Source organism: Artemia franciscana, chromosome 1 (assembly GCF_032884065.1).
Source record: "Artemia franciscana chromosome 1, ASM3288406v1, whole genome shotgun sequence".
In the NCBI taxonomy this organism is placed as follows: domain Eukaryota; kingdom Metazoa; phylum Arthropoda; class Branchiopoda; order Anostraca; family Artemiidae; genus Artemia; species Artemia franciscana.
In genome coordinates this window covers 20157374-20178465 of record NC_088863.1, presented here as the reverse complement: position 1 = coordinate 20178465, position 21092 = coordinate 20157374, and the positions used below count along the sequence as shown (strand labels likewise).

The 21092-nt window shown below is 34.6% G+C and overlaps 1 protein-coding gene across 2 annotated transcripts in view; it reads left to right on the top strand.

Annotated features, from left to right (window-relative positions):
• The first annotated feature begins 1988 nt into the window (after positions 1 to 1988).
• Positions 1989 to 21092, top strand: part of LOC136026692 (uncharacterized) — a 74652-nt gene continuing 55548 nt past the window's right edge. Inside the window, exons 1-2 of one of the 2 annotated variants that reach the window (XM_065703453.1) lie at positions 1989 to 2145; positions 19239 to 20447. In XM_065703453.1, the coding sequence (XP_065559525.1) occupies positions 19356 to 20447 (1092 nt within the window). In that variant the 5' untranslated portion in view covers positions 1989 to 2145; positions 19239 to 19355. Of the gene's footprint in view, positions 2296 to 19238; positions 20448 to 21092 lie in introns of both variants that reach the window. The other variant, XM_065703444.1, reaches the window with a different exon arrangement.

Here is a 21092-nt window from a genome sequence, read left to right as displayed (position 1 = left end):
TCGGATTCCAATTAAGACGGACGTAGGCTATTCCCATTATATTTTTTTTTAATGTTTTTTTGGATCATAATGCCCAAAATTGTTTTTTATCATATTCAAAATCATATTTGAACGTGTGAAAACATTGATGCTTTTTGTGGAGGGGTGTGAACAAAATGAACAAACCTTAAAATGAGGGAAAATCACCAATGGTGGAAAAAATAACAAAAAGCTTATTATTTGTCTTACTTTTATTGCGATATTTCAGACAATATTTGCGAAATTTTAGTTAATAGCCTTTTGTTTGCGATTTATTCATTTGAAATTTTTTAAAAAAAGGACAGGCATTAGTGACACATAGTCAAAGGGTAGAACAATGTCTTCAATTTTTTCCTTCTTTTTTTTTGTTAAACAGTTAGTCAAAGTTGAAGCCATTTACTTATTTGAAAGTGTTTTGAACAGTACAATTTTAAGCTTTAAATTAGTAAAGTGATTGGTAAAAAATAAGAAGAAAGAAAAAAAAGCTTGCAAAATACAACTGGCTATATTCGTTGCTCTCTAAAATGCTTTCGGAAAACTACTAATCCACCTTTGGAGTAAATACTAGGGTTCCAGTTCCCATACATAAAGGGTATTTTCAGTTCGTTTAAAATTCTGATATGCCTCATTACTTTCATTTAAAAGGATCGATTAATTGAATTTGAGCAATTAAAAAAAATACTTTAAATAATTTCAGTTTACGATGGCTAAAGAAATCTTTTGAAACTGCTGAATAAATTTGATATTTCTATAACAAATATTAAAAAAAAAACATTTTGCTTTTATCAGCTTCATTCTTTTGAAATACCACGTATTATGAGACCAAGAATCGGTGGGCCAAAAGTCACTGACCCATTTCAATTTTAAATAACTTTTTTTTTATTTTAATCGTTATATGCATCAAATTTTAGCATCATAAAGTCAGGGCGATGGAAATTTATTTTCTATCACGTACATATACCGTATCACGCTATTTACCGTACGTTGTACGGTACTGAATTTCTCCATAATTAATTTCCAAGATCTGAAAAAAATTAAGAAAATAAAAAAAAATATTAAGAAATAAAAGAGGTATTCAAAAATAAAAACGGTCAGTGATTTTTGGCCCACCCTTTATTAGTGAATATGAGCTGAAACTTCCATTTATCTTCATGATTTGTCGCCGCAGGAAAAAAAAGAAGATCCAAAACTTCAACAAGGGGTGTACGGATAGGCTACGTACACACTACGTACACACAATGGAACACAATAGAGAATTCACAGCTCCAAACCTTTGTAATATCAAATCCTTTTTAACCTTAAGATGCCTTCAACCCTCAAAATACAACAATGGATATGGCACACAACTAGTTTGAAAGCCTTCCTTTCTAGAGCTTTTCAATGATGGGCAGCTTCAAGCTTCTGAGGCGTACTCAGTATTTATATCTTTTTATAATGGGATTACAAGACCTATAACTGGATCAGTTACTTGTTTTATTCCCCCCCCCCTTTTTTTAACCAAGATTTGGTGAACAAGAAAAGCTTCTAAAGTTCGATGAACTAGAGTGAACTTTCAGGATGACTTTACAGCCAAATTAGACACAATTTAGCCTAGTGTAACCTAACCATGCCCACGTCAATAAAGTTTATTGTTTTTACTTATTGTTAGTGTGCAAAATTAAGCTTGTACCCAAGTATCCATTTTATACCAAAAGTCAATGAAGTTGAATATTTTGCAACTTATTATATGAAAGACAGCCATTTTGTTCACCTAAACTAACAAAAGGATCAAAAAGCAATTACATTATTTCCTAATTACGACTCCTAAGCCGGAACTATTTTATAGTCCCTTTTACGGCGAGGCACTTTTCAGGGTCTAATTTAAATCCAGGCTGTCCATCATGACAACCTTAATCATAGGCTTACTTTGACAGGAAGAGCTGTAGGTGGAATTTTTTAGCAGGTCCTGCTGCTGCTTACAGCTGCGTTACCCGCTTTGATGGATGCTCCGAAAGTGCTCCAGCCGAAGAGGATTCCAGGATTCCTCGAGTTTAAGCTAGTAAGGTTTCAACACTTGAAGAATTGTTTCTCATTCGACATTTGAATATGGATACGACTGCAGTGTGTTTGTAGTGATGAGTGTGAAGAGTAAGTGTGACATGAATTTTTCTGTGATTGTTCAGTCGCTTACTAAGCACAGCGAGTAGATGCATGATTAAGTTGTTGCAAATTTGGATAAATAAACACGAGTTTATCATAACTCATTTTTGCCGAAAGCTACTCGAAAATTAAACCTAGGTGAACATGTTTTTATCACTTATCATGATTAATCATAAGTCATCCCAGAAAGTAAATTTTTGACCCCTTACTATTTGTACAGGAAGGTGGTGGAGGCGTGAATGTGTGACTAATATCGATAGAGAGGGGTCAAGGGTTCAACATTGTCAAAGTAGTGAGTAATTGGCTTGCTATATCGTAGATACTTTAGTTAAAGGTCGTTAATTGCGTTTTTTCCAACTTTTTTTTTGTTTAGTTCTAATTTCAGTGCCGGAAATTGTCTTTTTTGGCCAACCGTTCGGGGCTACATGGGAAGCAGGTCGTCCTCCTCCGGAGGGGGAGGATGTCATAAATAAAGATTTAAAGGAAATGGGAACTTCCTGGGAGAGTGTAAAGAGGGAGACCTCTAATAGATTGGATTCGAGGAGGAGCGTGCGTAGCTGTGTTGGCCTCGGGCGGCTTGGTGCTACGGTGAGTTATTATTAGTAGTAGTAGTATACCTGTTATACCAGTGATGAAATATAAGCTAGGTTATTGAAGAAAAACAGTTGTAGGGAGCAAAGAAGGGCTAGGGAATGTAGTCTTGACTGAATGCGCATCTGCAATTTTAAGGAATCTGCAATTATCATTTAAAAGGAGGTTATTTTTGTTGTTTCTCCAGGGAGGTTGAGTTTTTTTTTACTCTTCATCTTCTAGTTAAGAAATTGTCCTCTAGAATGAGAATTGATTGCTTAGAAAAGTAACAAATGTATTAAAAAGTTTTTGGTTGGTTATTTGGGTTAACGAGTAGGCTAGGCTATTTCCAGATTAATAAGCCTTAAAACATTTCTAAGCACTTTTAAAATAGGTATTCGAGCTTATATTTCAATGGAGATTAACACATTTTTAAATATTTTTTTTGTACACTTTTAAAGTTTATAAGAATTTCCAGCCAGGAGAAATTTATAATACTTATTATTCTTAAAATTACTGGCGAACATCCGAAAAGAATAGAAAACTTTAATCTGATTTATATCAATTAATAGCTTTGTTTTTATCAAGACAAAACTAAAAAGTTAATTTGCCTATAAATGACTGAAATCCATTTGTTTTGTTTTTGTTATTTTCAATGTTTCCACTTTCTCATTTTTTGAATCCCTAATAAGGAGCTGAAAAATCCCTAGAAATCTCCATCTTCAGTTCCAAAATCCCTAAAAATCTCCCATTTTCTAATTACTCCCTGAACCACTTCTCCCTATCTCATTTTACCCGTACCATTGAAAGGTAACATATTTTGGCTTCTTAGATTGAAGTCTAGCTATCACTACCATAATAGAATGTCTTGTCATGCCGTTTAAAGTGCTTTTTAATCATCAGCTAAATACAAATAGCTTCAAATATACTTCAAATAATATTAAGCAAATAGAAAAGAAAATGTAATACTGTAATGTAGATTAAAGTACAAGATGTTTAATACTGTTCAATCGTAACTTGTAAAACGTAATCAGACTCTATCTTCCCCTGATGTGTCTTCAGCATTTTTTGTATTATGGCTGAAGCTTTCACCGTTCTCGTGTGGTGAAGTAACTGATCATCTTCAAATTCCACACTTTCTTGAGCCCTTTTCATTCCATATTTTGTTTTTAGAATCCCCTGCAAAGTTTATGTTTTCAATTTATTCTGACGGTCAGTTTTTACTACTTTTACAGCACTGAAAAACCTCTCGACATAGACATTTGAAAATGGAACAGTGGAAACAAATAATACTGTCGGTTTCAGGCTAGGATACAAATTCTGTTCCGGTAGCATTTTTTTTTCACCAATACCAAACACCAGCAGGTCACGGCATCCATTGTTTTGACGTTTTCAATATCGATGAGGATCTGCCTCCTCCACTCCTGCTCGGTTTTGGTTCCGTCCCATGGGATCTGTCCATACTTCCTAACAAAAGGTAGCAGAGAGGCAGGCTGAAGTGATTGGGCTGACACTGGGTCAACCATTTCAGCATATTTGTAAATGTCGTCTTCGAAATGGAACCTTTTCTGTATCTGGCCTACTGCTTTGACATGGAACGCCTGTGCAGCTTTGAGAACTACTTCGATTGAATCAAGGATGACGGCGGTATCTGACCTTGACGTACAGAGGGAATCTTGTCCGTTCGGACCCAAGTAAACGCTTTCAAGGGAAAGTTAAAACTTCCGATTGTTCACATCGATTTCTAAAGCACTAGTTGATTCCACATAGTCCTTCTGCAGGAAGTTCAATGCTGAGACCAATGTTTTAAGCTTTGTCTATACCCCAAAACTAGAAATATTTTGGTTTCAAGAGCTCAAATTGTGCTTAAATTTGAATTTGCGACAGAAATGATTGTTATATTTGTAAAGAACGTAAAAAAAGACATCGAATGGTACTTTTATTGTAAGTAAAAAAAAAATGAACAACGAAAAATTTACCAGTTATAGTATGAAGGTTCATGATTTTCCCCTGGGTACGTAGGCTAGCCAAAAATACACAATCCATTTATTCCTACATGTGCCATTGTTTTTAAAAAATGGCTGTCAGTTTATTTGTCTATTAAAAACTAGGAGTAATGAAACGGTAAGAAAGGTGTTCGAATAGTTATAGCCTACCTCTATTATTCACATCAGTACTTATAAAGCTGGCTACAAGTTCGAGTTCAAGTTTTTTTGATTTTGCGCAAAAATCGTAAACATCATACAAGTACTGTGGAGAAAAAGAATCGTACATGCAATACTTTTCAAAAAAATTTACTACAGTAAGAACAGCAACGTACCCTATAAAACTATCAAAATATATTATAACTTTATTTATCTGACCTGTAAAAAAATGACTGGCTATCTACCAAATAATCTTATGAAAAAACAACCCAAAAATGACAAACCATATGACTCCATTAATCGAGAACAGTCCAAGCTGAAATTATTGTTTGAAGCCCGCATCAGCATGGAACTGTTTCAAATAGTTGTTTGTTGCTGGTTTGTTATTTAGGACTCCTGTACATCTCAAAATCTGTGTGGTGTTAAAATTTTTTAAGCAACTGAAGAAGTTCTTCTTTGTGATTCCAAGTTCAATTCGCAAGGAAACAGATCCTAAATCGAATTATCCTGCTTTTCTGATCAAGAATATGAAGATGATGAACAAATTAAAGGAAAACCCCTCAAAATTTCCCTAAAAGTCCATGGGAGAGGAAAAATCCCTAGAAAATCCCCAAATCCCTGAAAAAAAACTCTCGTCACTAAAAGACCAAAAAAATCCCCATTTTAGGGGGGAAATCCCCATAGTGGAAACACTGGTTATTTTGCTTTGATGTTCGACGGCAGAGTTCTTGTGACCAGTGCTTCCACAAAATCCGATTTTTTGTGTTTTTACCAAATTTCCCCGAAACAAAACTTGGCTCTCGGATATCCCACAGATAATTAATGATGATAAAAACTAAGAATTTGTACTTCTTAAAGACTTTGAATTTTTCAAGTTTGGCTTTTTGGTTAAGCTTCACGCATTTATGAACGTTAATTTTCTTGGGAAATTTTTTAGAAGCCATTTTTCTTCAGGGGTATGTTTGGGACCCCCCCCCCTCCCCCCAAAAAAAACAGTGTACTGGAAGCACAGCTTACGTTATGAAAAATTAGTAACAAATTTATTTATTGACCCAGAGGTACAAATCAGAGCGCAGAGTAACTCAATGAATAACTTGCATATTCATGTCTTGCATAGGTTATATTGCGTCTAGAAAAATGTGAAAATAAAAGACACAGAATGGATGAAAATGAATTTTTATTTTGAATTGTTGTGGCTGCTTTAACTTTGTTGCTGTTTGCGAAGTTAGCTAGATGCTGCACTTTGTCGCTACCGAAGTTATGCCAGCGTAAAAAGGAGATTAGGCTAGAACAGGAAGAAGCGAAAAAAAACTACAAAGAAGGTAAAAGCTTAGTCAAGGGAATATTTATCATCAAGATGTGTATTTTTATTTCATAAGTAAATACTAAAAATTAAAATAAAAAGAGAGATATTCTGTTGGAACTTTTGGTAGGACAAAGATGTCCCCCCCCTCCACTGTTTTTGTAAAACACCTAAAAGCCTGTCTAGGATAGCATAAAGTTTTTCACTGGACAAGGTAAATAATAACATAAAATTGAAGTGGAGCCTCAAGATAAAGGCTTGTGTCAGATATAAAAGTGGTGGAGGTTGGGACTCAAGCATATTTTTCCACCGAGACCTGAACATTTATACAATTTACCATATATATTCCTCTGAATTTATATAATTTCCTTTTTTTGTCAAACCGGCTTGTTTATTCCGTATATCTGTTGATTTTCTCGAAGAAACTTATATAGTTGCGTGTTTTCTCCTAAAACTGCCTAAGGTCATGTTTTGTTTTTTAAGAAAGTATCCCCTTGGAAATGCTATTTAAAATGTTAGATGTCTGCTTGACTTCAATTAAGCAAGCACTTCTTACGAATAAGCCATGCACATACACATCCAATTAATCAAAGGGAAACAAAATTAAGAAAATGGTATGCTAAAAAATGATAAGAGGGATAAAACTTAAGAAATATTGAGGTAACTAGATAAAAGTGCAAATAGAGTGGCGGTTAGAGAATTAATTTATCGGGAAGGTCATCAAAAAAAAAAGATCTCTATTGGCATTTTTCGCTCCATTAAGTAATTCAAATTTTGATCTTTTGGTGAGGACACATATCACTAACCCCTTCTTTTGGATCCACTCCTTAGTATTCTCTGTGTAATTTGACAAGGAATTAACGGTATGAGCCTAGAATTGGTGTTATTGAGAAGGAAACAATTCTTACTTTATAATACGCAGCATATTTGTAGTTAACAAATTTTGAAAGCGATTCAACTGTACGACACCTCCCCCCAACCCCTAATTTGCAAATATATACCCCAATTGTATATTTCTCATGCATTTTGCCTCGAATCACTCTTGTTTCAACCCTTGTACCCATCAGTTTAATCAACGCTGAAAACATCAAGAAACGGAAAAACACGGGAAATATGTAATGTGGGCTATGTATTTGCACATTAATGGGTTTGGGTGACGTATGGTGGAATTGCTTTCAAAATTTGTTACCTACTATTTTTCCGCATATTACGAAGTAAGAATTGTTTTCCTTCTCAATAGCTCCACTTCTAGGGGTATACCGAATTAACATATTGCTTAAAGATATTAAAATATTTAGATGAAGTCCGACTGAATGGTTGGAAATGATGCTGTGTATAATTATTATTATTTTTTTTTCAATTGAAGTTTTGATGTTTGACCTATAGACTGGTTAGTAATAGATAAAAGGCTAATTAAGGCGGTTAGAACATAAAAAGTCAAGAATTGAAAATGTTTGAATATGAACTAGCTTAGAATCCGTTACCAGTTTTTTAGAGCTCCTGTGATACTTTAAAAGCTGTTACCATCTAAAATTTAACGTCGAATTTAAATTCTTCCTTAAATTTTTGTACTCAGCATACTATCGATTGGTTCAATTCGTTTTCCTGTATATTGGCAGGCTCTAAAACACATAAGAGCAAGTGTCTTTTCTTTGGTATGCCATATCTCCTTGTGTCACTCTTAGAAATCGTTAGAAATTTAAGTTTTGTCATCAGAATAGTTTTGCCGTCAGTGAAAAAACAACAAACTTCGGTATAAGCATCTGTTTGTTGATAACAACAAAATAAATCTGAACTTATTTATTTATCTGAACTTATTTATCTTAAATTGTCAAAGCCGAGCTTCAGAATTTATCAGAGTATCGGGAACTAGAAATAGTGCAACTATTGCTTGCGTTAAAAAAAAGATAAAAATAAATAACGCCATCTAGCCTTTAGCATTGTTCATGAGTTTGGTGATTCTTTTGAGCTTAAAAACACCTTCCCACTGTATAATTTGACTTAAGGCCCCTTCCTGAACGCTTCCTTTCCAGCTCACCTAGGTTCCGACTTATTGAAATATTTTTCATTTGCAATTTTCCCCTAAAATGGTTTCAGAGCATGAATGTTTTGAGACGTATTCTGTCTTTTAAATAGTTAATTTAACTTAACTACCACAATCCTGTCTCTATTAGGCATTTAGAAATATGCAGTGGGATAAAACTTCAAATCTGGTCACCGGTTTTAATGCTGTAAGAGTACAGATTATTCTTGTCAGTTATCCAATTCTCTTTGAAATTTTCGACTTTTGATGAATTTGCCAGACTCTACAAAAACAGTGGTTTATACTAGTTTTGTTTTTCCTATCTTCCCATATTAAATGGCAGAGTATTCGAGCCTTATCAGGCTCCTATATGTTTTGAAACTAATTTTAAAATTCAGTTTTCTCGCGAAAAAGAAACAGGAAATGGATGCACAGAGCAAGTGGAAACGTTATTATCTGCATCATAGAGCAGCATGACAAAATATGATTGAGCTGCATAATCTTGGTATCTGTGATAATCTTCACGAAATCTTATCTAGAGCAAAAAATCGGCCAGCTGGTATTATACCAACCGAATTTACATGCTATAACGGAAAAACCCATCTTTTTTAAGTACTCTTAAGAGACAAAGAGGCCTGCGAATCGCTTACCTTTTACCATGCTGGCTGATGTATTTGACCTAGTTTTTGTTTTAAAAAAACAAGGAACAACAGTATTCAATCTGGGAAATATTTATAGAGAGCATTCGAGCTACTTTTGTATGTGGTATTCTTATATACGCCGTCCTGGTTGGGTAGTTGGCGCGCTGGCGTGGGAATTCTGTGTCCAAGGGGCACGGGTTCAATCCCAGTTGTGACCAGTTATTTAGTTTGGGACGGGGGTCAGTGGTGTTACTCTGTAAGCTGAGCCAGAGTCGACCCAACTCTAAATGGGTACCTGGAGAAATCTGGGGAAGGTAAGCAGGAAGGCTGTGCTAAAGCACAGGGTAATTGGCCCCCAGCCCCTCATTGCACTTCCTAGCTGAAGGGCCATGAAACATAGATCAGCACCGCAGGTTTGGACCTTAAGGGTCTAGTGCCATCTTACTTACTACTTTTTTACTTGTATACGCCGCCACTGTTGTTGAATATTTCAGATGCCGTTTAAAAAAAAATCAGTATGGAGTCATCAAAATGGTTTATTACTTTCGTTAATCATTAGGGTTACAACCCTTACAGGCAAACACTGGGAACTATTCTGGTTAAAAGCACCAGTTTCTCTTCCTTCACACCAAAGTATGGAAAATAGTTTTGAGGAGAATAACGGGGAGACCTTTAAAACGGCTCTAAAGGGTGATCTCCATTGCTCCCCTGTTTCTAATATATGATTAATATTTTTGAAAAATTAAAGGAGTAACTCTACTGCAATTTGAAGGCACATAATTTTCTTTTTTGGTACGTAAACTATGAATTTCCTCCACAGAGCAATTCCGCCACTTTCTACAATTCTTTGTTGAAAGTTTACTTCTACTGGAAAGGGCATAAATAAAGAATCTAATGGCACTACTTATATTTTATTAACACGCGGAGCCCTAAGTTCATATTTGCCATAGTCTTTGTAAACTCTACACTTTTTCTACTGTCAGCTCTGCATTGTTGCAGGGCTTGCCACCCCTAGTGATTTGTCACTATTTCTAGTGATTTTATATATTGCCTACAAAGAAAAATCACTAAATCAGCACATGAATCGCTAGATAAATGAATAAAATCATTAAAATAACCAAAAAATCACTAAAATTTAGTGATTTTTTTCACCGGGTGGCAACCCTGAGTGTTGCCAAGACTGTTATGACCACTAGTTGCCTAACCCTTGTTGCTTGATCCTTGACTCATTTTGAAGAGTACTGTTGCCTAACCCTTGACTCATTTTGAAGAGTCTACCCAACGTAGAAAGGCAACAATAATTTTGAAAGTAATAACATGCTGTGAGTGTATTTTTTATTGGGGGAAGGGGCTCTCACCTTTGAAATGCTTCCTTGTTTACAGCTTATGCCCGTATATCAATATTTTGTAAAAGTCCCTGATGTCACGCTGAATATAATTAGATAAAAAATAAATTTTAATAATTTGTTTTTAATTTTAATTCCCAAATTTGTCTTATTATCAACCAATCAATCAAATAAGTTGATGATTGATAATAAGACATATTTTGGAATTAAAGTTAAACGATAATTTATTAAAATGGAACACAAATAGAGAAAAAGGACTTATTTATTTAATAGTACAATTATGAAATTCTTTAGATGACAAAGTATGTAATAAAGCTAATTATGCTAATTTTCCATGCAGCAATAGACTTTAATTGCCATGTGCCTTTTTACTTAGGTTCTTTTTTATTATAGTAAACCGGTTTCATTTAATTCAAGTAAATTTTTCATCTCGGCTTAGCAATTTATTTAACACATTATATGCTTTTTATTAGTACCACAGTCGTAAATCATGAAGCTTCTTTTTGCGACGCCACTTGAGCGTAAGAAGATCTATCCACATGAGGCCAGTGAGGTTAAAAAAAATAGTCAGTGCATACACCCCCCCCCCCATTACGTACGTGCCGGAAGTTCAGAAGAGCTCAGTGATTGACTGAAATTGAAAACATTCCTTGTGTTTATGACATTTCATACGATCCGTATACTATCATATTTTTCGAGGCTGACCTTTGTTGACTTGTGCTAAACTGAGTATAGTAGTAGTTGTTGTAGTACAATATTGCAACAGTTATTAGTTGTGATATGGCATGCTAATTTTCCTCAAACTACTGAGAACAACTATTAAAAACTAAGTCTGGCTGATTATTTTTGAAAAAGTTGGAAAGAAGCATGATCCGCTTTTACTTTTTTCTGAATCCCCCCCGTAGTATTCTTCCCACAGGAAAAACTTAGATTCAGGTAGCTTGGTTCCGCAATGAGTTTTAATAGTAATAGCATTTTTGAGTTAACTGCATGCTGTTGCATTGTAAGACATTCAGGACTGCCACTTGAGCGCTAATCATTTTAAAATAACAACTTCAGACATCTATAATTTTAGTCTGTGACATATACAGTTAATATTTAAAACTTTTTGTGTTTAACTTGAGTCAGATTAAAAAAGGAGAACAGTCCCTTAAAAAAATATCTCGATTATGGAAGCGTTCCAAAACCCAATCATTAATAATAATTAATTACTGTTATAACTATCCCAAAAATTAACTTTATCCTAAAATGGCTCCTAAGTATAAACCCAGCCACTTTTATGTTCACCATTGGCCAAACGTTTTGATATTTTAGTTCTTTCTGTACTTATAATGCAAAGTTTTGACCAAATTGTTTTATTATCCAGAGTTTCGAACTAAATATGCCAGTCAGCTCCCTCCATATTACTCACAGCTGAGTTCTGAAACGCAAATAACAAATAATTAATTTTTATTAATTATAATTGCCTTTTGAAACTCACCTAAGTACATAAAACCTGGTTTAGACTTGAATAAAATACAATTTCCTTGTAAATGCTGATTAATTTGCTCGCCACTATTTTAGTCAAAGTGGGAATTTTGTAGAAAAAAATGGTGGTGACCTTGATTAACTCATAAATTTGAACATCCTCTATGCATTACCACCAGTTTTCGGTCCTAGTAGCCCATTTTCCTTTCTTAGCTATGTATATTGCTGTAAATTCCATAATATTCTTTTTCTAAGAAAGTTGGGTAACTCTTATCAACAGTAAATATCTGGATTTGTGACATGTTTATTCTCTTTTATTGCTCTTATTATCCCTCCCTTGCTGATGAAAAGCTATTAGGATAGTATTACAAGCAAGGATACATTCAGGGTGCTTTTCAAAATGAATAGGAAATAGAAAACTCACTTTGGTTTTTTCCTTTGCTGATTTTTCTGGAAAACCTTTTTACCAAATTGTATGTGCCACACTACGGAGGTATAATGAAAGAGTAGTCCCCGGATTGCACTAAGCTCTTAAAACATTGATAGTCCTTATTTTTTTCATATAAGTTGACATGGAATATAAAAATAGTTCTCACAAGAAGAGTAGCGCCCCCAGAGGAATTACAGTCAGGCCTGTCAGTAGCTCTAATCCGTCTCTATCACACTGGAATTAATTAAAACATTTGACCATATTCACTCTGAATAAGGAAATAAGTAGTTTTGACCATATTCAATCTGAATAAGGAAATAAATACTGCCGTGAGAAAAAAATTTCGGGTAATAAACATCAGTTTTTGCACCACTTTTTGTTCGTAATTTTCTCATAAAAAAACTGCTAATAACTCATAATGGCTTGAAAAAAGTTTCTGACCGATTTTAACAACTATTTTATACTAAATCATATCGTCAAATTATTGACAACTCAACTAACCACACGGTTCCTCCCTGCCATATGGTTTTGTGAAAGTGTATTCAGGTGCTAAGTTCTGTATATATGCTTTATCTAAGCACGAGCATATAAACTTATCTGTGGGGGGCATCAAATTCGTCAAAACAGTAAATCAAAATTCAATTTCAGGAAATTCTGGAAAAATTCTCTCAAAGTTTGAGATTTGAGGTTCATTCCCCGATACTTTTCCCCCTCGATTCATGTCTTAATACATGAGTTATAGAGGAATTCTTCTCTTGGGAAGGGGGGGGGAGTCCATTTTGTGTCACAATTTATTTCAAATCACCTAGGATTTTATAGGGGGAGGTTATAGGTACAGGCTTGTGAAGTGGGGTCTATTTATATTTATCTCGCTCAAATTTGCTAGTACTTTTGGAAAACATTCCTCGTTCCTCAATCAGTCTTTTGCGTGAAACGGTTTTTAGATTACTGACTGTTTTCTGTTATGATTCCGACCAAAGATATCTAAATTGGAGATTTCAATTATATCTATGGGGATAAAATTCCCCTTGGAAGCTTATCAGTTATGAAGTTTTGTAAGGTTCTCCTCCAAACTTGTTTATTTTATCGAAGTTTTTTTTTAAAAAAGATGATGGTTCTTTGAAAGTTTATGCATTAAAAGTTGGGCTCGCAGAAAGTTTTGATCACTGAGTGTTTTGTCTTTTTGAGCTTTTGAAAAATAGGGTAACATAAAGTGTCTTATTGACATTGCAGTGTCTTAGCATTTCAGTCCCCTTTGGCACGCAATATGTTCATCCCCTTACCTTTTGAGGCGTTTGGATGAAACTATGTCGTTAACTAGATTTCAAAACATGCTAATACGAGTAAAAAAGTAAAGTTTTCAATTGTTGGGTCTAGTAATAGGAACTGAAAGTTGTTCTAGTCAAGATCTGCAGAAGTACAAGTTTAGCAGTAAACTCATAAAATGTGTATTAATTGTAAGCTAAACCTAATAGTGTCAAAATAACAGTGTGTATTGTTGATGAACGGCAAATGCCACTCATTTTGTTCAATTGCTTTGGAACGAGTAAAAATGAAAAAGAAATACAAAAATTCAGGACGAATATTCAAAATAAGCACTTATGGAGGGTTGGGAATTCATGCCCGTGCTCCTTCTTCCAAAATTTTCAAGATCATTACGATTTGTCATAATAATCATTTCTTGTCGTTTGTGATCTTTTGAAAATTCCCCATTGACTGTTATTGGGTCTTTCCCAAGGTTTCACTTTTTCTTAAGAGTCCGGTATATATATATATATATATATATATATATATATATATATATATATATATATATATATATATATATATATATATATATATATATATTTATATATTTATATATCCCCCATTGACTGTTATTGGGTCTTTCCCAAGGTTTCACTTTTTCTTAAGAGTCCGGTATATATATATATATATATATATACATATATATATATATATATATATATATATATATATATATATATATATATATATATATATATATATATATATATATATATATATATATATATATATATACCTGATACCTGATTGCCAGGATATAAAATCCTGGCAATATACCTGATTTGAAATACAATTTTTTGGGTTAATAATTATGGATTAAACATGTAAATCTCAACAATTCTTTGACAAAGTGAGGGACTATCACATGTCTCTCAAAACTGGCTACACTCGGTCTTTTACATTGTCATGCTAGAAATTTGTTGCGGCGTTTAAGTGTATAAAATGGTCTAAAACGGGTCAGCTAAGGACAACCCCCCATTTAGAAACAGGTTAACTCACTGATGGATGTTATGAAAAACAGTTTGAATGGCTCAATATGAAACAAATATCAAAGTGACTTCTATAGCACCAAACGATTAACGACTAAATCATACATTGACAGTCAAAGAGTGGTGTAGCTACGAGGCAAGGGAGGGCAGCTATCCCCGTCTGCCTCCCTGTCCCGCAAACTCCGAGGGGATGTCAAACTGAGTTTTTTTTTTTTATTTAAACCGTAGTAGTGCTGGTGGGGGGAGCAAAAAAACTGGTATTGTCCGAGGGTGCTGAAAACCCATTCTATGCCTCTTTTGTATGCCTTTGCAATCAAGTTGCTTTAATTGAAAGTAACTTGGTTCCTATCCTCAGTGGACAGCAAAAACTAAGCATTATTTTTTTTTTGTTGCTACAAAAGTCACTTTAATTATAATACAGTTGCCAATTAGGTCCATCATAATGATTTACGTAGTAAACTTTAAACTTGTGACAAAACTTGTTTCCATAATTGGTGGATTATTTAACTAAATGTGTAAAACCTTATATAGGAAACCATTAAGAATATCAAATATTTTAATTGGAAACCTATCGATTTTTCTCTTTTTCAGAACCTTTCGCTAAAGATTCCAGCTCGATTTTCAATCCGTCCTTTTTTCATATTTGATTGCACAAAACGTCATTTTTCTTTCAGACTCCTGTCTATACGCATTTCCACTAATTGAAGACGTGGATAAATGATCCAGTTTTACCTGAACTCAATTTCAAACTCTTCTCTTGTTGATTTTTTCTTTTTTTTCTTCTTTTAGTGAAAGATACCGTATTAGGTGCGATAGCTCCCGCTAGGTGCTTTATTTCTTTTGTTGGATGAAAACTAGCAATTTATCCCAGCTGTTTGATCATGACATTACATGACGGATGACACCTTTTTGTCTGAGCTGCAACATGCGATTTGTCAGCGGCCAAAAAGATAGGAATAAGCCTCATGAATAAAATCTTTTGCCTATAGAATGAAATTTCGGTGGGACTCAGACGCTCTTGTGTCTGTGTGGGTGTTACCTATTGTGTATGCATAGATACAATCCATCATCTTTTCGTGTCACCTTTGTCTCTAGCAAAGGTTCCCTTGAAGGGGTTACGATAAGGTTTTGTTTTCCCTGCTGATGAACTGCTGGATATATTGCTAAACGAGTTCTCTTCATAACGCATAATTTGAAGATGAATTCTAGACTATGGAATAAAAATTTTGAATATAGAACTAGTAAAATTTCACAGTTTTAATATAGACTACTGGTACAATCCATCATATTTTTGTGTCATCTTTGTCTCAAACAAAGGTTCCCTCGTAGGGGTTACGATAAGGTTTGTTTTTTTCCTGTTGATGCATTACTGGAACGCTGGATATATTGCTAAACAAGTTCCCTTTTTTGATAACGAATTAAGTTGAAGATGAATTCCAGACTATTTGAATAGAGATTTTAATATAGAACCTGTCAAATTCTAATAATAAGATTCTGGTGAAAGAAATATGACAAGGTGAGCTTTTTTTCTGTCTTTGTTTAATATTAGAAAAGTGGAACAGTAAGCCGCTTTTCGAAAAAACATACGCTTTCTTCGAACAACCTCAGTCAACAACAAAATGTGGTTTGTTTTAAATCCCACCCTCCCATTCCAGGCTCTACCGTCGATAAATTTCAAAAAGCTTGTATTTAATCCCAAAACCTGATGTTCACATTACGATTCAATTCAATGTTTATGGTAATAAGCACTGCTCTATAGAGATTAATTTATTCATTTCATGCCATCTACAATAAACAAGAAGTATAGTTTCATATGATTCAAATAATTTTGTATGGTTAAGAATAGATCAGACATCTGCATTACTTCTATCGGCCCAATAATCCCAGGCCCTTTCCCTCCTATATTCGAAAACATTTCTGTAAGTAGCCTACGCGTGATCTCTTTCATCCAGAGAGCATAAATAACTAGATTTTTAAGCGGATTTCTCACTGTGTAGGGTATATAGTTTTCTATTCTAGGTGGTAAGTCGTATTACGTTAAGTGTAACCTTCCGTGCTTAAACATGTCTTTTCCCATTTGGCTAAAGTAAAAATCCACGTAACTCTTAGAATCAGCGTCTAAAATAACCACAATCATCATAAGCAAACTATTCAAAAGTTAAAGGTAAGAGTGTAAATGGAGATTCAAGTAGTGATCAAGCGTGAACTTTTCCAACAAGAGTTTACTAATTTATTATCAAAATATGTTAATTGCTTATCCAGAAATAACGTAAAAATCCAAGGAACCGCCATAGTCACTGTCTAACTAAATTATCACAATAATCATAGGCAAGCTATTCAAAAGCTAAAGGTGATGAGCAGAGATGTAGATTCAAGTTCTGATCTAGCCTAAAAGGCTTACTAGGAAGAATTTAATGATTTTTTATTAATTTCTTAATTGCAAAATTTACCTTCCAGAAATTGTTGCGCCTATAGACTTTTTCATACCGTAACATAAACAGACTCAAAACAAAATTTCTACGTAGAGTTTGATCACATACTCTAACGTAAAGTATTGAAGTTATGCTATTGTGAAAGGTTCAGCAGCATCAAACAGTTCGTGGTAACGAACTATAAGTAAGAAGTGTCCCGGCTCAATAGTAACCTAAACTCTAAAAACGGAATTTTGATACCAATAGATACATCAGAAGAATTGGATTTGTATGCTGAGTTCAAATATCTAAGTTTCATCAAGCTTAGTCTTACCCATCAAAAGTTACGAGTTGAGAATATTTGCCTTATTTTTGAAAAAACGAGGAAACGGCCCTAAAATTCATAAAATCATAACGAAAATCACACCATCAGATTCAGCATATCAGAGAACCCTACTTTAGAGGTTTCAAGCTCCTATCTGCAAAAATGTGGAATTTTGAATTTTTTGGCAGAAGAAAGATCAAGGATGCATGTTTATTTGTTTTCTTTTTTTCTTCTTCCCAGGGGTGATAGTATTGACCCAGTGGTCCTAGAATATCACAAGAGGGCTCATTCGAACGGAAATTAAAAGTTTGAGTACCCTTTTTAAGTGACAAAAGAATCGTAAGGTAACTAGGCCCCCTTCGGCGCTCATTTTTCCCACAAAGTCATCCAATCCAAATTTTGAGATATCCTTTTTGTTAAGCATAGTCGAAAAATCTAATATGTATATCTTTTAGGATGACTTAATCCCCCAAAGCCCCCGGGGGAAGGGCTGCACGTTGTGAACTTAGCCCATTGTTTTCATATAGTATTGGTTATTGGGAAGTATACAGACATTTTCAGAGGGGATATTTTCGGCTGGGGTGGTCACGGGAGAAGGTTACGTGGGAGGATCTTTCCCTGAGAAAATTTCCATAAAAAGAAGTTATTCAACTTAAAGTAAAGAGCAACATTAAAACTTAAAACAAACAAAAATTATTACGTATATGAGGGGGTTCGCCCCCTCGTCAATGCCTCGCTCTTTACGCTATTTTCTTAGTACTTTCAAAAGAGCTATTTATTCTAATTAAACCCTTTGTGATTCAGGGGGTATTCTTAAAGAATTGGAACAAAATCGTACTTTAGCGTAAAGAGAAAGGTATTGACGAGAGGCGAACCCCATCATTTACGTAATAATTTCTGTTCGTTTTAAGTTTTAATGTTGCTCCTTACTTTTAGTTGGAAAAAAACTTGTTTTTTTTATTTAAAAAAGCACTGTATGAAAGAACCACTACACTGACTGAATGTAATAATTGAACGCATTTATGTTTTATTCTACTATGAATGGGCACAAATTCATTTTACCTATATGACACACAAGTTGCCTTTTTGCTTGTGAATGGTTCGAGCTAATCATTTTGGGTTTGATCAGGTCCCTATATATGAAGAGTAAAAATTTAGCTTATTTGGTCATAAATATACATTCTTATATACTTAGTTAGGGGGTGGAGGGGAGACTTAGGCATCCAACCTATGGTGTGTCAAGAACTGATCTGACCAACAAGCCTCCTTATCTGAACCTGGCACCCGTGACATCTTTTATGCTTCTTCTATGCTTATAATCCATAGCTGTCCTTTCAAGTCCAGCAAATGAAGATATACATATCATTCAAGAAAAAAAAATGCAATGCAACTTCTATACAAATAGATAATTAGAATATGAACTAAATATAAGCGAATGACAGTTATTTGTTATATATTGTTATAATATGTACTTTGGCTCAAATATGAAAGTAAAAATTAGTAAGAGAATGACCTAATAAGTTTAAAATCTTTATATTTTTTGGAGTGTTCGGCTCATAGCCCCTCCCCCCTGCATTCGTGCTTACCTAATTGGAATCTAGAGAGCATTCTCACCAAAACTCAGACAGATGGGCCGAAATTTTTCGGGAGAGGGGGATATATCAGAGCAAATCCGACGAAATGACGAAAGTAGAATTGACCAGGACATTCTTGTACTGTGCACAGTCTTGGCTAGGCCACAACCTCTTAAAAAAAGCAAAACAATGGGAAACGGGGCAATAAATATTTCTTAACGATTCACCTGGCACAAATGTCATGTTTGTTTTTGAGGTGTTTGAACACACCTTGGGGTATTTTCAACAAGCTTATTCTATTGTTTGTTCTCACACCATTAAGCTTGTCCAAAAGAGAACGATCAACGCTGACATGATTGATTATTCATTTTCTCCAAGTATTCTGTAAGGCTGAAGAGTTCATTAGCCATATGCTAGGATTCGAAGCATTATTCTCTTTTCTGTCAGCTAAGAAGTTATAATTCTACTAACCCGCAGTATCTAGTAATTGCAACAAAGTAGAGTTTCCTACTTAATTAATTATAACTAATTTAGACTCATTTATTTCCAGAGACAGTTGTCCACCTAAGGTGTCATCCTGGAAGACCTGCATCTTGGAGATTCGTCCAAGAGAGCCCTTGTCAATTACAACCTGTCTCAGAGTAATCGAGTTCGTTAATCAGTAGCCATGATCACCCAGAGTCATTTGACTTTCTTTCATCTAGTTCTTATTGCAGTGACATTGACAAAAAGTGAGGATACCTGGAGGTTTGATTATAAAGAATATTGGGATAAATCTATTCGGGGATCTGATAAAGAGAATTTTAAAGGTGCCAATGTCAGGCATCATCATTCAAAACGAGCAAAAGACACACCAACACTCGCTCCCAGTATATCCTTTCATGATCTTGCTGTGTTATCTAGAGGAGAACGACCGAATCCTCTGGAGAAATCGATTGGTGCAATATTTAGTAAAGTTGCATTTGCTCCTCATGTTGCTAGATATGAAGAAGTTTTAACGTCATCAACGACTCCAATGTCAACAACACAAGCCTTCTTACCAAAATTTGTAACTCCAAAATTGGGAATCGACCTTGACAAATGGGGCTTCCCTGGTTTTAAGCCAAAAGATCCTTTTATAATTGAGCGAACAACGCTTATTTCGATAAGAAGTAGTACCAAAACTTCATTAACAACTCCTAAAACTACAACGATGATCGAAACCAGTACCACGAGTTCCGGTACTACAACAAGTTCCTCGGGTATGCCGACTACACCTCCTGTCACAGAGAAGCCGTTGATGAGAATAAATGTACCAAAGCCTGTTCATATAAAGGATAAGAATGAAATTAAGGATATCGAAGAATCCTTTTATGACCAAATAAATAACTCAAAAGAATTGCCGCTACAGCCGCCTCAAGTGTTAGAAGATATAAATGAAGATATCATTGATAGTAGAGAGGCTGCATTTCAAGTTCATATTTATACTGTCATAATACTTTATGCTCTACTGGGCATATATTCCATAGCAGCTTTTTTTCAATTGGCGGCATCCTTGGATTATGTTGGCCTTTTACCCCGAGCTGCATCAGTTGGGATTATCTTGTTTATGCTTTCTCTTGCGGTTGTGCGATTAGCACATCTGCTTCATGACCCTTACACTGTGGAGAAAAAGCTCCCGCCATATGGTGCTCTCCTTTTATTCGATGCTGGATTTCCTTGTTTATCATCAGCTTTGTCGTTGCTGTTTTGGTCCCTGATGCAAACCACCGAACTCCAGGTTGGTTCAAGTTTTCTAATTAAACCTAATACTTGGAATGTTTTCAATACTTCTACGGTTCCAGAACTTCTATTTTTTTTTTTTTTTTTTACACCCCGTTGAAAATTAAACTGAAATTGAAAAAAAAAAAACCTTGATTGAGAAATGGTGAGTACAGTCAAATCTGGGCTATGGCTTTTTCAATTATATTCTTTTTTATGTTTTCTAAGGTTAATTTTTTACTTTTTTGGTTAGCCTTAAGCCCGGGATAAAATATTCCTGAAAAATATTGGATCTGTGGGTTTTAGTCTGACTATACTCTCACACACAAAAAACTGCACATATCTAATTAAATAATTTTTGTCTCTAAACAAAAAAAAATTCATATGGCAAATTGACATAACATGTAAAGATGATGCAAAAGAATATAGTAAGAAACAAGGAATGGTACGTAGAAAAAATAGGTGTCATGTAATATTAGAAAGAATTCAAAAGGATTTGCGAAAATCCCATAAAGCAGGTATTTTTTAAAAGTGGGGCAAAGAGAGCCAATATTCGCGTTTAATCCTGTAGGTAGGTGACTTTTGTAAAAGAGTGGATAGCCATATGGTGAACAAATCTCATTCCAATCCCAGTATCACGAAAAATATTTTTAAGTTAATAATT